This window comes from Anguilla anguilla, chromosome 3 (assembly GCF_013347855.1).
Source record: "Anguilla anguilla isolate fAngAng1 chromosome 3, fAngAng1.pri, whole genome shotgun sequence".
In the NCBI taxonomy this organism is placed as follows: Eukaryota; Metazoa; Chordata; class Actinopteri; order Anguilliformes; family Anguillidae; genus Anguilla; species Anguilla anguilla.
In genome coordinates, this window is record NC_049203.1 from 71585340 (window position 1) to 71601680 (window position 16341).

At 50.7% G+C, this 16341-nt stretch overlaps 1 protein-coding gene across 7 annotated transcripts in view; it reads left to right on the plus strand.

Annotated features, from left to right (window-relative positions):
* LOC118223116 (mitogen-activated protein kinase kinase kinase kinase 4-like) overlaps positions 1 to 16341 on the plus strand; it is a 62867-nt gene that overhangs the window by 26113 nt on the left and 20413 nt on the right. For 4 of the 7 annotated variants that reach the window (XM_035409273.1, XM_035409274.1, XM_035409276.1 and 1 more), the window contains exons 10-18: positions 792 to 967; positions 1170 to 1242; positions 1666 to 1876; positions 3298 to 3459; positions 5909 to 5995; positions 10876 to 11019; positions 13516 to 13622; positions 14488 to 14609; positions 14856 to 14953. In XM_035409273.1, the coding sequence (XP_035265164.1) occupies positions 792 to 967; positions 1170 to 1242; positions 1666 to 1876; positions 3298 to 3459; positions 5909 to 5995; positions 10876 to 11019; positions 13516 to 13622; positions 14488 to 14609; positions 14856 to 14953 (1180 nt within the window). Of the gene's footprint in view, positions 1 to 791; positions 968 to 1169; positions 1243 to 1665; positions 1877 to 3297; positions 3460 to 5908; positions 5996 to 10875; positions 11020 to 11302; positions 12938 to 13515; positions 13623 to 14487; positions 14610 to 14855; positions 14954 to 16341 lie in introns of those variants that run through there. The other 3 variants (XM_035409275.1, XM_035409278.1, XM_035409279.1) reach the window with 2 other exon arrangements.

Here is a 16341-nt window from a genome sequence, read left to right on the forward strand (position 1 = left end):
TTCTGAATGGCTGGATACTGCTGTTGCATATTCTACATGTATCACACTGCCTGTTAAATATTTAAAGGATTTTCCCCCCATAGAGTTTTTTAGAATATGTTGTTCTTAGTCCTTATTATAAAGGTATTGTAGTAGTATACATGCAGAGCAGGTCCTTTCTTTGTTGATGTAAGACATATTAAAGTGAAGGCAAATAAAAAACATTTCTTGTCAACTCATTCAGCTTGGGTTCTGTTTGGAATTAACTATAATGGAATCAGTATATTTGTTGAATGCTTTCATGAGGCCGTAATCACTGATTGACAGTCAAGTAAACGCTGAAACACACAATCTCTGAAACACTTATTTTGTTTGCTTCCTCATCATGGTGCACTTTTCTCTGACATTTGAAATGATCCACGTGTTTAGCTTTTGCAGCCCTACATTCTCTGGCTGCACAGTTCCTCAGCCCTTTATATCCTGAGTATCAGAAACACTTTCAAAACATGCTCGTTATTTCCCCAGTTGTCAGAGACTCAGAATCTGACATCATTAAATTCTCCCTCATAGTTTGCTCTACATTTTTTTGAATGCATCACTTTATTGGCTGTTGTGTGTGAGCACAAAAATGGCTACAATGCAGGGAAAGAGGGGGAAAGAGGGGGGCATACCTGTCTCTCTGTTAGTCCTGGAATGACCCTGGTGGCACAGTGTTGAGTTCTACTGCAAGTTCTGACAGAGGCTTTATGCCTAAAAATGAACATAAAGATACATTTACTCACCTGACCTTGCCTCTTCCTCCTCCTACTTAGGTCCAAGAAGTTCTTCAGCTTCATTGAGGGCTGCTTGGTGAAAAATTACACCCAGCGCCCCCCCACAGAACAGCTGCTGAAGCACCCCTTCATCCGGGACCAGCCCAACGAGAGACAGGTTCGCATCCAGCTCAAGGACCACATTGATCGCACCCGCAAGAAGAGAGGGGAGAAAGGTGAGTCACATGACCTGTTCCAGCAGAAGTGATTGGGGGGGGGGCTTAGTCACTTGACTACAGGGGTGTAATATGATCTGCTAGAACTGCTCATGTTTGAGGGAGGTGGGTTCGTGTGTTGGCCGCACCTGGGATAAATGTTGCAGGAATGTTGTGGAAAAGTTGACTGGATGTTACCCATGGTGCTCTTGCTCTCCTGCAGATGAGACAGAATATGAGTACAGTGGGAGTGAGGAAGAGGAGGAGGAGGCCCCTGAGCAGGAGGGGGAGCCCAGGTACCCCAATGCCAACACCAGTACCCCAATGCCAATCATTGGGTTTCATAAGTGCAAACTGGTCAAATGCCAGTTGAATGCCAAAAATAAGAGTTTGTTGAGATTTATGTGCAACTAATTAAAAAATGAAACTGTTTTACTGCCCATGCCCCGCCCCCTGCCCCACCCCGGCCCATGCCCTGCCCCCTGCCCCACCCTGGCCCATGCCCCGCCCCCTGCCCCACCCTGGCCCATGCCCCGCCCCCTGCCCCACCCCTGCCCATGTTCCGCCCCTGCCCATGCCCACCCCCTGCCCCACCCCTGCCCATGCCCCATCCCCTGCCCCACCCCTGCCCATGCTCTGCCCCCTGCCCATCCCCTGCCCCACCCCCACCCATGCCCCACCCCTTGCCCCACTCCGCCCCTGCCCCGCCCTCCCTGCAGCTCCATAGTGAACGTCCCGGGGGAGTCCACCCTGCGCAGAGACTTCATCCGCCTGCAGCAGGAGAACAAGGAGCGGTCGGAGGCGCTGCGCCGACAGCAGCTCCTGCAGGAGCAGCAGCTCCGCGAGCAGGAGGAGTACAAGCGCCAGCTGCTGGCTGAGAGGCAGAAGCGCATTGAGCAGCAGAAGGAGCAGCGGCGGCGGCTGGAGGAGGTCAGTGCCCACCCCCCCCCCCCCCCCCCCCCCCACCCCCAGCATTTCTGCGTTACTGAACATGGAGTTTTGGGTTCAGTTTTCTGCAGTAATGTGTGCTGGGTTCTACAGGCAGTGCTCTGTGCTGAATTCTACAGGCAGTGCTCTGTGCTGGATTCTACAGGCAGTGCTCTGTGCTGGATTCTACAGGCAGTGCTCTGTGCTGGGTTATACAGGCAGTGATCTGTGCTGGGTTATACAGGCAGTGATCTGTGTGGGTTCTACAGGAAGTGCCCTATGCTGGGTTCTACAGGCAGTGCCCTGTGCTGGGTTCTACAGGCAGTGATCTGTGCTGGGTTCTACAGACAGTGCTCTGTGCTGGGTTCTACAGGCACTGCTCTGTGCTGGGTTCTACAGGCAGTGATCTGTGCTGGGTTATACAAGCAACACCCTGTGTGCTGGGTTATACAGTGCGTGTGTGTGTGTTTGTGTCTGTGTTTCATTCTGTGTGCGTGTCTGTGTTTCGTTGTGTGTGCTTGTCTGTGTTTCGGTGTGCGTGTGTGCTGTGTTTCGGTGTGTGTGTGTCTGTGTGTCAGTGTGTGTGTGTCTGTGTTTCGGTGTGTCTGTGCGTGTCCGTGTTTTGGTGTGTGCGTGTGTGTGTGCTGTGTTTCTGTGTGTGTGTGCTCTCCTCTGTTTCTTTTGCTGTATTAAATCCTCCCACAAGCCCTCGGCTGCTGAAAGTCTTCATTTATTGGCAGGCCCAGGCCTGACTAATAGAGACAGTGTGCTATTGCTGGTTCTCCCACTCTTACCAAGTGTTCAGGCATGAGTTGGAAATAAAGGACAAAAATGAAGTTGACAGAAGGAAGAGTTTCTCATCACAGAGATCAGTGTTTCATTGCAAAGTTCAGTACACCTGCTCCAGTATCATGTTTATATAGATCAGTGGTGTCAAACTCGTGCCATGGAGGGCCGTGTGTATGCAGGTTTTCATTCCAACCAATTAATGCTGCCTTAATTGAGTCCAATTACTCATTCAGCCATATGCGTTTAACTGCATTGAAGCACAGAATATAAGAAAATTTTTATTTAGACAATGCGGGTCACCATAGACGTCGGGTCACCATTGTGCACAAACCTGCATCCCTAATTCAGCAAATAATTTAACTAATTATATAATCAAGATCTGAGGCTGGAATGAAAACCTGCATACACACGGCCCTCCATGGCATGAGTTTGACACCACTGATATAGATGGTCTTTGGTTATTCTTTTTCTCTCATGAGGTTAACCTTAGCGCTGGAAAGTCTGAGAACCCTTGGTGTGATATTATGTACATAATGTATTCTTTGAGTGCTCTTTCAATTGACACAGCTCCTGATTTCAAGGGCTGAACTCTATCTGACCCATGCTCTCTGTCGCCCCCTGCTGGTGGACCACAGCAACAGCGGCGTGAGCGTGAGGTGAGGCGGCAGCAGGAGAGGGAGCAGCGGAGGAGGGAGCAGGAGGAGAAGAGGCGCATGGAGGAGATGGAGCGCAGGCGCAAGGAGGAGGAGGAGCGCAGGAGGGCTGAGGAGGAGAAGAGGAGATCTGACCGCGAGCAGGTACTGTCCTGAGAGGTAGCACCCAATGAGCAGGCAGGGGCGGGGCCTGAGGGATAGCACCCAATGAGCAGGCAGGGGCGGGGCCTGAGGGATAGCACCCAATGAGCAGGCAGGTACCAAACAAGGGGGTCGGTTCTGAGGGGTAGCGCCCAATGAGCAGGCAGGGGTGGGTCCTGAGGAGTAGCACCCAATGAGCAGGCAGGGGCGGGTCCTGAGGGGTAGCGCCCAATGAGCAGGCAGGGGCGGGTCCTGAGGGGTAGTGCCCAATGAGCAGGCAGGGGCGGGTCCTGAGGTGTAGCACCCAATGAGCAGGCAGGTACTATCCTGAGGGGTAGCACCCAATGAGCAGGCAGGGGCAGGTCCTGAGGGGTAGCGCCCAATGAGCAGGTGGGTGGCAGGTCCTGAGGGGTAGCGCCCAATGAGCAGGCAGGGGCGGGTCCTGAGGGGGTAGCACCCAATGAGCAGGCTGGTACTATCCTGAGGGGTAGCACCCAATGAGCAGGCAGGGGCGGGTCCTGAGGGGTAGCGCCCAATGAGCAGGCAGGGGCGGGTCCTGAGGGGTAGCACCCAATGAGCAGGCAGGTACTATCCTGAGGGGTAGCACCCAATGAGCAGGCAGGGGCAGTCCCTGCAAGCAGGTAGCAAGGAGAGGGCAGGTACCCTAACCCTAACCTACCCCCCAGGTAGCACTGTGCTTCCCCCTGTCTGTCAGGGGGGCAGGGTCTTCTTTGCTTTGTCTTACCTTTGCTCATATGCAGCAGTAGGCTATTGGATAGTAGTAGTAGCAAAAGTAGTAGGAGCAGTAGTAGTAGTAGCAGGAGCAGTAGCAGTAGTAGTAGTAGCAGTAGCAGTAGTAGTAGCAGGAGCAGTAGTAGTAGCAGCAGTATCAGGAGCAGTAGTCGTAGCAGTAGTAGCAGGAGCAGTGGCAGTAGTAGTAGCAGCAGTAGCAGGAGCAGTAGCAGTAGTAGTAGTAGCAGGAGTAGTAGCAGTAGTAGCAGGAGCAGTAGCAGTAGTAGGAGCAGTAGTATTAGCAGGAGCAGTAGCAGTAGTAGTAGCAGCAGGAGTAGTAGCAGTAGCAGTAGTAGCAGGAGCAGTAGCAGTAGTAGGAGCAGTAGTATTAACAGTAGTAGTAGCAGGAGCAGTAGCAGTAATAGTAGTAGCAGGAGTAGTAGCAGTAGCAGTAGCAGTAGTAGTAATAGCAGGAGCAGTAGCAGTAGTAGGAGCAGTAGTATTAGCAGTAGCAGTAGTAGTAGCAGGAGCAGTAGTAGCTGGAGCAGTGGCAGTAGTAGTAGCAGAAGTAGTAGGAGCAGTAGTCTTTGCGGGCGGCACTGTAGTATAGTGGGTAAGAAACTGGTCTTGTAACCTAAAGCTCTCAAGTTTGATTCCCGGGTCGGGCACTGCTGTTGTACCCTTGAGCAAGGTACTTGAATTGCTAACATTGCTAACCTGCATTGCTTCTGTATACTGTATACCCAGCTGTATAAATGGATGTAAATGCTTTGTAAAAGTGGTGTAAGTTACTCTGGATAAGAGTGTCTGCTAAATGCCTTTAATGTAATGTTTTACTGATTGTATGGTTTTAAATTTCCTATACTGCACTGAACACCTCAATTCAAATGGATGTAAAAGAGCCATCAAGTTCAGGGACCAGCAGCGATGAAGAAGGGTTTGGGTGCTATACATGTACCATATGAGGTAGACATTGTAAACATGCTGTAACTGTTCAGAAGCTGTGGGAACCATGTAGCGCTTGCATAGAATAAAAAAACCTGATTAGAGCAAAAATGAATACTTCCCCAGTGCCTGATACTGATGCAGTGCTGTGACCATCACCAGCGCCGCCTCACGCAGAGATGGAGAGATGCATGATGGAGAGGTAGAGCACAGGGTCTTCTGACAGGATGGAGAGGTGAAGCACAGGCTCATCTGGGATGATGGAGAGGTGGAGCACAGGCTCATCTGGCATGATGGAGAGGTGAAGCACAGGCTCATCTGACAGGATGGAGAGGTGAAGCACAGGCTCATCTGGCATGATGGAGAGGTGAAGCACAGGCTCATCTGGCATGATGGAGAGGTGAAGCACAGGCTCATCTGGGATGATGGAGAGGTGGAGCACAGGCTCATCTGGGATGATGGAGAGGTGGAGCACAGGCGCATCTGGCATGATGGAGAGGTGGAGCACAGGCTCATCTGGCATGATGGAGAGGTGAAGCACAGGCTCATCTGGGATGATGGAGAGGTGGAGCACAGGGTCATCTGGCATGATGGAGAGGTGAAGCACAGGCTCATCTGGGATGATGGAGAGGTGGAGCACAGGGTAATCCGGCATGATGGAGAGGTGGAGCACAGGGTAATCTGGCATGATGGAGAGGTGGAGCACAGGGTCATCTGGCATGATGGAGAGGTGGAGCACTGGCTCATCTGTGGTGTTCCTGTGATTGATTGACAGGAGTATATTCGTCGGCAGCTGGAGGAGGAACAGAGGCATCTGGAGATCCTGCAGCAGCAACTGCTCCATGAACAGGCCATGCTACTGGTAAAATCCTCTACATAATTATACACCACTCTACATACTTATTCACTGCAGTGCATACGTATACACTGCTCTACATACTTATACACTGCACTGCATACTTATACACTGCTCTAAATTCTTATACACTGCATACTCGTACACTGCACTACATACTTATACACTGCACGACATACCTATACACCACACTACATACTTATACACCGCTCTACATACTTATACACTGCACTGCATACTTATACAGTGCACTACATACTTATACACTGCTCTGCGTACTTATACACTGCTCTACATACCTATACACTGCACTACATACTTATACACTGCTAAAAAGTTTACAACACTGCATTATCCTTTAATTTCAGCTGTGTTTACATCATTCAAAACGTCTTATCTTTTAGCACAAGACAGGGAATTAATTGTTAGGGTTAGGTCATCACCACCATCCCTGCGGTCATTCACCGGTGTTTTTGTCTCATGGGTTTTCCGTTAATGTTTGGATCTGACACTCATTAAATAGCTGAAACATTCATCTCAGTAGTTTCAAATGAAATGTATTTGATATATGTGATTCCTAAAACTGTAAAGAAACTATTCTTCCCAGTTTTAAGGTAGTTAAATGTGTGGCATTTCCCGATCCAGCCAGTGGAGGGCGACATACTACGTGGGAAAGGCTGACTGTCTTTGTAGGCCTGCTTATCTCACACAGAGGCAGTTATCTTTTTTCAATTTAAAAAATGATGATTAAAGAAAGAAAATTTTTCAGTTTTTCTTTTTTTACTAACATGTGTAGGTCCACCATCACAGAGCAGAATCTGGAGCCATTCTGGTTTAAGAATACAATAATGCAACCATCATGGTGCAGGTGGACATGGCGCTCGTGTAATCATCCTCCCCACTCCCTTTCTTAAAGAGTCTGATCCACACCCCCTCTAAATTGGAGAATCTGATCTCAGCCCTGTCCCAGACTGAGTCTAAATGCTGCAAACAATCCAAACGTACAGGTAGTAACCTCCCTGCCCCTTTGACTAAACTCCATCACCTCCCAAATTGGGTCTGCTCTCTCCCAGGTTAATTATTAACCCCCTCCACCCTGCCCCCTCCCAGATGAGAGTCTTAAGCCTGCCTCTCCTAGGTGAAAATATTTAAGACCCACCCCCTCGCTGTGCTCCAGGAGTACAGATGGAGGGAGATGGAGGAGCATCAGCAGGCAGAGAGGCAGCATGCCCTCCTCCGGGGCATCAACCCCTCCCCTCAACCCCAGCCTGAGCCAATCCAGCGGGCCAGAGAGGTGAACCCCGCCCCTCAAACCCAGCCTGAGCCAATCCAGCGAGTCAGAGAGGTGAACCCCACCTCTCAAACCCAGCCTGAGCCAATCCAGCGGGTCAGAGAGGTGAACCCCGCCCCTCAACCCCAGCCTGAGCCAATCCAGCGGGTCAGAGAGGTGAACCCCGCCTCTCAACCCCAGCCTGAGCCAATCCAGTGGGTCAGAGAGGTGAACCCCGCCCCTCAACCCCAGCCTGAGCCAATCCAGCGGGTCAGAGAGGTGAACCCCGCCCCTCAAACCCAGCCTGAGCCAATCCAGCGGGTCAGAGAGGTGAACCCCGCCCCTCAAACCCAGCCTGAGCCAATCCAGCGGGTCAGAGAGGTGAACCCCGCCCCTCAACCCCAGCCTGAGCCAATCCAGCGGGTCAGAGAGGTGAACCCCGCCCCTCAACCCCAGTCTGAGCCAATCCAGCGGGTCAGAGAGGTGAACCCCGCCTCTCAACCCCAGCCTGAGCCAATCCAGTGGGTCAGAGAGGTGAACCCCGCCCCTCAACCCCAGCCTGAGCCAATCCAGCGGGTCAGAGAGGTGAACCCCGCCCCTCAAACCCAGCCTGAGCCAATCCAGCGGGTCAGAGAGGTGAACCCCGCCCCTCAACCCCAGCCTGAGCCAATCCAGCGGGTCAGAGAGGTGAACCCCGCCCCTCAACCTCAGTCTGAGCCAATCCACCGGGTCAGAGAGGTGAACCCCGCCTCTCAAACCCAGCCTGAGCCAATCCAGTGGGTCAGAGAGGTGAACCCTGCCTCTCAACCCCAGCCTGAGCCAATCCAGCGGGTCAGAGAGGTGAACCCCGCCTCTCAACCCCAGCCTGAGCCAATCCAGCGGGTCAGAGAGGTGAACCCCGCCCCTCAAACCCAGCCTGAGCCAATCCAGCGGGTCAGAGAGGTGAACCCCACCCCTCAAACCCAGCCTAAGCCAATCCACCGGGTCAGAGAGGTGAACCCCGCCTCTTAACCCCAGCCTGAGCCAATCCAGCGGGTCAGAGAGGTGAACCCCACCCCTCAAACCCAGCCTGAGCAATCCAGTGGGTCAGAGAGGTGAACCCCGCCCCTCAACCCCAGCCTGAGCCAATCCAGCGGGTCAGAGAGGTGAACCCTGCCTCTCAACCCCAGCCTGAGCCAATCCAGCGGGTCAGAGATGTGAACCCCGCCTCTCAAACCCAGCCTGAGCCAATCTAGTGGGTCAGAGAGGTGAACCCCGCCTCTCAAACCCAGCCTGAGCCAATCTAGGGGGTCAGAGAGGTGAACCCTACCCCTCAACCCCAGCCTGAGCCAATCCAGTGGGTCAGAGAGATGAACCCCGCCCCTCCACACCCCTAATCTTGCGCAAGTCCTCACTACTTTGCCTTGGTCTCTTAACACTCAGCCAGTATGCCACGTACCCCCAAGCTAACGTTTACAGAGCCAGGATGCCACATAGCTAAAGCTAACGTTTACAGAGCCAGTATGCCACAAAGCCAAAGCTAACGTTTACAGAGCCAGTATGCCACATAGCCAAAGCTAACGTTTACAGAGCCAGTATGCCACATAGCCAAAGCTAACGTTTACAGAGCCAGTATGCCACGTAGCCCAAGCTAACGTTTACAGAGCCAGTATGCCACATAGCCAAAGCTAACATTTAAAGAGCCAGGATGCCACAAAGCCAAAGCTAACGTTTACAGAGCCAGTATGCCACGTAGCCAAAGCAAACGTTTACAGAGCCAGTATGCCACTTAGCCAAAGCAAACGTTTACAGAGCCAGTATGCCACTTAGCCAAAGCAAACGTTTACAGAGCCAGTATGCCACGTAGCCAAAGCTAACGTTTACAGAGCCAGTATGCCACGTAGCCAAAGCTAACGTTTACAGAGCCAGTATGCCACGTAGCCAAAGCTAATGTTTTCAGAGCCAGTATGCCATGTAGCCAAAGCTAACGTTTACAGAGCCAGTATGCCATATAGCCAAAGCTAACATTTACAGAGCCAGTATGCCACGTAGCCAAAGCTAATGTTTACAGAGCCAGTATGCCACGTAGCCCAAGCTAAAGTTTACAGAGCCAGTATGCCACGTAGCCCAAGCTAACATTTTCTGAGCTGGTATTCCACGTAGCCCAAGCTAATGTTTACAGAGCCAGTATGCCACGTAGCCCAAGCTAAAGTTTACAGAGCCAGTATGCCACGTAGCCCAAGCTAACATTTTCTGAGCCGGTATTCCACGTAGCCCAAGCTAATGTTTACAGAGCCAGTATGCCACGTAGCCCAAGCTAAAGTTTACAGAGCCAGTATGCCACGTAGCCCAAGCTAACATTTTCTGACCTGGTATTCCACGTAGCCCAAGCTAATGTTTACAGAGCCAGTATGCCACGTAGCCCAAGCTAAAGTTTACAGAGCCAGTATGCAACGTAGCCCAAGCTAACGTTTTCTACCTTTTTCTTGCACATTCTACTCCTTGCTGTGTGCTTTGAAATTTGTTTTGATCATGCGCATCTTTTTCTGCTGTTGCTTCAGCTACCTTTAAAAAAACAGAACAACTTAAAAGGAAACATCCTCTTTGTTTTTTGTTTGGTTTTAAATTAGATTGGCTATCAGTGACTGCTGATTTTAACAGTGATTTTTTTCCACAAGGCTATACTATAATGTTTTTTTCTAGTATAGCCCTGATTATCAAGTTTTTTCCACAAAAATCTAAAATTTGACTAATTATTTTGTTATGTATCTTGGCAAAATACATAAAGCCAATAGGTGTTAGTTTTATATTTTTATTTTTGTTGTCTGTTTTCTCAGTATAGTGCTTGGAATGTACAGTCATAAATCACCTTGTGTTTGGTTTGTTTGAGCCACTACATCACTGTAAATCTACCATCACTGCTGAAGAGGATATGTGTTTCAGAACTGCTGTCTAAACATCACTGCTTTCAATTTCCACACAGGTCTTTCATCATAATTCAGGAATAATGTCTAAAATAACAACTCATAATCATAATCATCATAATCACTGCATATGTCAACCATGGAAGCAACCATCCTCATAGTTCATAATTAAGTGTTGATGCTAAAGCAGGGGCAGTTCACATCATCTGTCTGCTTTAAAACAGTCGGGGGGGGGCGGGCAGGGAATGCACATCCACTCAGGTAATGTAATGTAATCCACTCAGGTTTGAGCCGCTTTGGCTCGGCTTCTACTTGCTGCAAAGGAGAGAATAGAACTTTTCACATTAAGAAAGCTTTCCATAACTCCAGACTTGCGTTTGGTTTTCGTGTAGTGGATTACCCTGTAGCTGAAATGAAGGGATGGCTTGGTTTTGAATGAAGGAGAAGCTAACATGTATTATGTGTGATCAGGTTTTATCTTTTATCCTTTGTGTGAATGTTGAAGAAACCTGGATATTTACCTAATTAAAGTGACTTTAGTGAGCAGAATCACCTCCCGTGGAAACTACCCCATGGTCTTGTGTAGTTTCCGTTGATACTGTGTCTCTTCAGGGGAGATTTAAGAAATGTTTGTTTGTTTGTTGCCTCTCCATGATTGTCCCCTCCAGTGGCAGCCCTGTGATTTGCGCTGTCCCCTGTGTGTGTGCCCCCAGGCTGATGAAAGATTTCGGAAAAATATTCAGGGCTCGCCTCAGGCAGTGCAATCCAAACAACCCCCTGTGCCCTCTCGCTCCGAAACCTTCTCAAATGGGAACGCTGAATCTGGCCCAGCCGGGCACAGGCCCATGGAACCACAGGTAACCCCCCCTCCCCACCCCCCCAGGCCCCCACCCCACCCCAGGCCCTGACCCTCTCCACTCTTCCTCTCGTCTGATCTCTCTCTCTCTGTTTCTTTGTCCATCTTTTCCTGTCTCTATTTGTGCATTGTCACTCTTTCTCTTCTCTCTCTTTCATTCGGGCACTCTCTCTTTCAGGTAAATTACCTGGAGGCCCACTGCTTTTCGCTTGGATTTGATGACCTTTTGTCTTTTCTGAGCGCAGGAAGTAAAACCTTTAAAAAGCCGTTTTTTTCCCATTTAGGCCCCAGCACTGGTCTGTGCAGAGATATTTAGCATGAGGTAACTCCCTCCCTCAGGGTGATGTCACAGTGCCCTGGGTGATGTCACAATGCCCTGGGGACTGCTCCCAGCTTGCCACAATTGTCTGATTGAGAGGTGCCCCTCTCCCTGTAGAAACCCGCACCACTTGCCTTGGTATTGCTTTTTGCCCTGTGCAATGGCACCGGTCCATTTACTGTGCATGAGCCCACTGGAGAAGGGGAGAAAGGCGTCGGACCCGAGCTCTCTTAGCCTCTCTAATGTTCCTGAACACTCCTGCTTCTGGGGACCTTCCACACTGCAGCAGTGAGCGCAGTGCTTCTGGGGACCTTCACTCTGCAGCAGCAGTGAGAGCAGTGCTTCTGGGGTCCTTCCACATTGCAGCAGTGAGAGCAGTGCTTCTGGGGACCTTCCACACTGCAGCAGTGAGAGCAGTGCTTCTGGGGACCTTCACTCTGCAGCAGCAGTGAGAGCAGTGCTTCTGGGGACCTTTCACACTGCAGCAGTGAGAGCAGTGCTTCTGGGGACCTTCCACACTGCAGCAGTGAGAGCGGTGCTTCTGGGGACCTTCCACACTGCAGCAGTGAGAGCAGTGCTTCTGGGGACCTTCCACACTGCAGCAGTGAGAGCAGTGCTTCTGGGGACCTTCCACACTGCAGCAGTGAGAGCAGTGCTTCTGGGGATCTTCCACACTGCAGCAGTGAGAGCAGTGCTTCTGGGGACCTTCCACACTGCAGCAGTGAGAGCAGTGCTTCTGGGGACCTTCCACACTGCAGCAGTGAGAGAAGTGCTTCTGGGGACCTTCCACACTGCAGCAGTGAGAGCAGTGCTTCTGGGGACCTTCCACACTGCAGTAGTGAGAGCAGTGCTTCTGGGGACCTTCCACACTGCAGCAGTGAGAGAAGTGCTTCTGGGGACCTTCCACACTGCAGCAGTGAGAGCAGTGCTTCTGGGGACCTTCCACACTGCAGTAGTGAGAGCAGTGCTTCTGGGGACCTTCCACACTGCAGCAGTGAGAGCAGTGCTTCTGGGGACCGTTACTCTGCAGAAGCAGTAAGAGCAAAGCTTCCTGGTGAACTCAAGCTGAACTCCCTGTGACTATCTCATAGCCTAGTTGCTTATAATAAATGGAAACCCTAAAAGATAGGCTGCTTAGAGTGCGGCTTTACCACGCCTTTGGGGCGCTTCCTTTCTCAGAAACCGGGTTGTTTTTCTGCGACTTCGGAAAAAAGGAACCAGTGAAACAGCTTCACATGTCTGTGGTTTGACCTTTTTAGCATTAAAATGGTGACCTGTAAATGTCTTTTCTGGTATTTAAATCTTTAAAATATTAAATGTTTGATTTCCTTAATCAGACAGAGCCTTTCCATTACATTTCTGCACTACACTGAAATCTCATACCCAACTACGAAGCACTGTACATTCAAACATATTAGATGGAGGCCTTATGCAAAACACAGCGTCTTCTAAGACAAACAGTCAGTTAAACTGCACGCCTCCAGGAACTCCCCAGGAAACTAGTTTTACTTGGTCAGACCACAAAATGGGAACGGACATTACAGATACACACACAGATACACACAGACACTGACATACAGACACACACACACACACACACACACACACACACACGCGCACACACACACACACACATACACACTCAAACACATGCACACACACTCACACAGACACACACACATACACACACACACGCATGTGTACACACATACACGTGCGCACACACACACACACAGACATGCGCAGACACACACACATATGCACGTGCATGCACTGACGCGTACACTCACACTCACAGTGCAAAGTATGGGTTTATCAGAAGATAACTGGACTAGCTTAACTAAAAAAGCTGGTGTTGTTTATTATTTCATTTTGGTTAAAATGTATATGAGCTGTATATGTCTATGAGCTATTGCGCTGGGATGGGTGTCCATTGGGCTGGAATTGGTGTTGTGGATTGGGGGTCTTTCTGGGTTTTGGGGTGTTACCAGGTGTTGGGGGGGTCTTGCTGGGTGTGGGGGTGTTGCTGGGTGTTGGGGGTCTTACCAGGTGTTTGGGGTTCTTGCTGGGTGTTGCTGGGTGTTGGAGGTCTTGCTGGGTGTTTGGGTGCTGTCCTGGTGTTCCCTCTTGGTGCCGCTATGGGACAGGTCTCTCACCCAGTCTGTTTTTGTGTGGAAGGTTCCAGTGAGGACGACGTCCCGGTCGCCTGTCCTGTCCCGCCGAGACTCTCCCCTCCAGGGTGGGGCACAGCCAGGCAACCAGGCCGGACAGAGGAATGCCAGCAGGTGCGGTCGCTATGGTACACCCACTGGTTTTCATGTAGCAAATGCACAGAGGGCATTGAGTGTAGAATTTGAGATATGTAGGTGTGTGCACATAATGGAGTGTGTGCAATAGGGATGTATCCTAATCTGAATACTGTATTCAGGAAAGCACAAATACTGCGATGGAAACAGATATTTCTTCTACCCGAAGTTGCTTGTTATTATTCAGATTCGGGAAAAAAAAGGTCAGCTCCATGTCGAGTTCTCATAGCCTCTATCTAACGTTACAGGGGCAGAGAGAGAGAGAGAGAGAGTGGGGGGGACGGGGTTACGTACGGCTGCTAGCTGTATCTGGAACTCTGGCACACACACCAACGAACTTTGATACAGATGCAGATAATTTTGTTGGTTGAACAGATACAGATAATTTTGTTGGTTGAACAGATACATACAGATAATTTTGTTGGTTGAACAGATACAGATAATTTTGTTGGTTGAACAGATACAGATAATTTTGTTGGTTGAACAGATACATACAGATAATTTTGTTGGTTGAACAGATACAGATAATTTTGTGGGTTGAACAGATACAGATACAGATAGAGGTAATGACGTCTCTGTACACCCCTAGTGCGCACATAACATAACGGGGTGTGTGCACATGATGGTGTGTGTGTGCACATGACTCGTTCCCTCCCTCTCTCGTTCTCTCCCTCCCTCACTCCCTTCCTTGCTCGCTCCCTCCTTCTCTCGCTCGCTCTCACCCTCTCTCCCTCCCACCCTCTCTCCCTCGCTCGCTCCCTCCCTCTCTCGTTCTCTCCCTCCCTCGCTCCCTCCTTCTCTCGCTCGCTCTCACCCTCTCTCCCTCGCTCCCTCACTCCCTCAGCAGTGCAGAGCCACGCCTCCTCTGGGACCGGGTGGAGAAGTTGGCCTCCAGGCCGGGCAGTGGCAGCTCCTCTGGGTCCAGTAACTCCCAGGGAGGATCCGGGGACAGATTCCGTGTTCGCTGTGAGTCCAGAGTATCCAATCAAATCCAGTCAAATTAAATCAGTCTAATTTCTGTGGCGCTTTTTACAGATGCTTTACAGAGTTGCAGAAAAAGAGCAAAAACCCAGAGATTTTTATGCATATGCACACTCAAGCATTCCCACATTCACACATGTATATCTATATATGTACACACGTCTTTCACACACCAGCTCTGCCCTTGCCACCGTACCCTGAGCTCTCTGTAAATGGTCGATCTGTTTCCAGCGTCTTCCAAATCTGAGGGGTCCCCCCTGCAGCGGCCAGAGAGTGCTGGGAAAAAACCAGAGGAGAAGAAGGACTTTGTGAGACCGACGCGGCCAGCAGTGAGTGATTAGACTCATAGACTCAGAGGTTACACTCATAGATCTGACTCAGGTTAGACTCATAGATTAGACTCAGATTAGAGTCATAGGTTAGACTCATAGATTAGACTCTTAGAGTAGACAAACAGTCCTTCATGTGTTTATCAATAGATGTAGCTCAAGTGTCGAATTATATAATTAGGAAGTTAGTTAGCCGAAGTTAGCATGTTAGCATGAAATGTCAAAACTGAAACAGCTGGGGAACTGGCGGAATTCCCCGTCCTGAGTGTCTGTGCTTGGGTCTACTGCCCAGAGTGTCTGTGCTTGGGTCTACTGCCCAGTGTGTCTGTGCTTGTGTCTACTGCCCCGAGTGTTTGTGTTTGGGTCTGCTGCCCAGAGTGTCTGTGCTTGGGTCTACTGCCCAGTGTGTCTGTGCTTGGGTCAACTGCCCCAAGTGTCTGTGCTTGGGTCTACTGCCCCGAGTGTTTGTGTTTGGGTCTGCTGCCCAGTGTGTCTGTGCTTGGGTCTACTGCCCAGTGTGTCTGTGCTTGGGTCTACTGCCCCGAGTGTTTGTGTTTAGGTCTGCTGCCCAGAGTGTCTGTGCTTGGGTCTACTGCCCAGTGTGTCTGTCCTTGGGTCTACTGCCCCAAGTGTCTGTGCTTGGGTCTACTGCCCCGAGTGTTTGTGCTTGGGTCTACTGCCCAGTGTGTCTGTGCTTGGGTCTGCTTCCCCGAGTGTCTGTGCTTGGGTCTACTGCCCCAAGTGTTTGTGTTTGGGTCTGCTGCCCAGAGTGTCTGTGCTTGGGTCTACTGCCCAGTGTGTCTGTGTTTGGGTCTGCTTCCCCGAGTGTCTGTGCTTGGGTCTACTGCCCCGGTGTTTGTGTTTGGGTCTGCTGCCCAGAGTGTCTGTGCTTGGGTCTACTGCCCAGTGTGTCTGTGCTTGGGTCAACTGCCCAGTGTGTCTGTGCTTGGGTCTACTGCCCCGACTGTCTGTGCTTGGGTCTACTGCCCAGAGTGTCTGTGCTTGGGTCTACTGCCCAGTGTGTCTGTGCTTGGGTCTGCTCCCCCAAGTGTCTGTGCTTGGGTCTACTGCCCCGAGTGTTTGTGTTTGAGTCTGCTGCCCAGAGTGTCTGTGCTTGGGTCAACTGCCCAGTGTGTCTGTGCTTGGGTCTACTGCCCAGTGTGTCTGTGCTTGGGTCTGCTGCCCAGAGTGTCTGTGCTTGGGTCTGCTGCCCAGAGTGTCTGTGCTTGAGTCTGCTACCCTGAGTGTCTGTGCTTGGGTCAACTGCCCAGTGTGTCTGTGCTTGGGTCTACTGCCCCGACTGTCTGTGCTTGGGTCTACTGCCCAGAGTGTCTGTGCTTGGGTCTACTGCCCAGTGTGTCTGTGCTTGGGTCTGCTTCCCCGAGTGT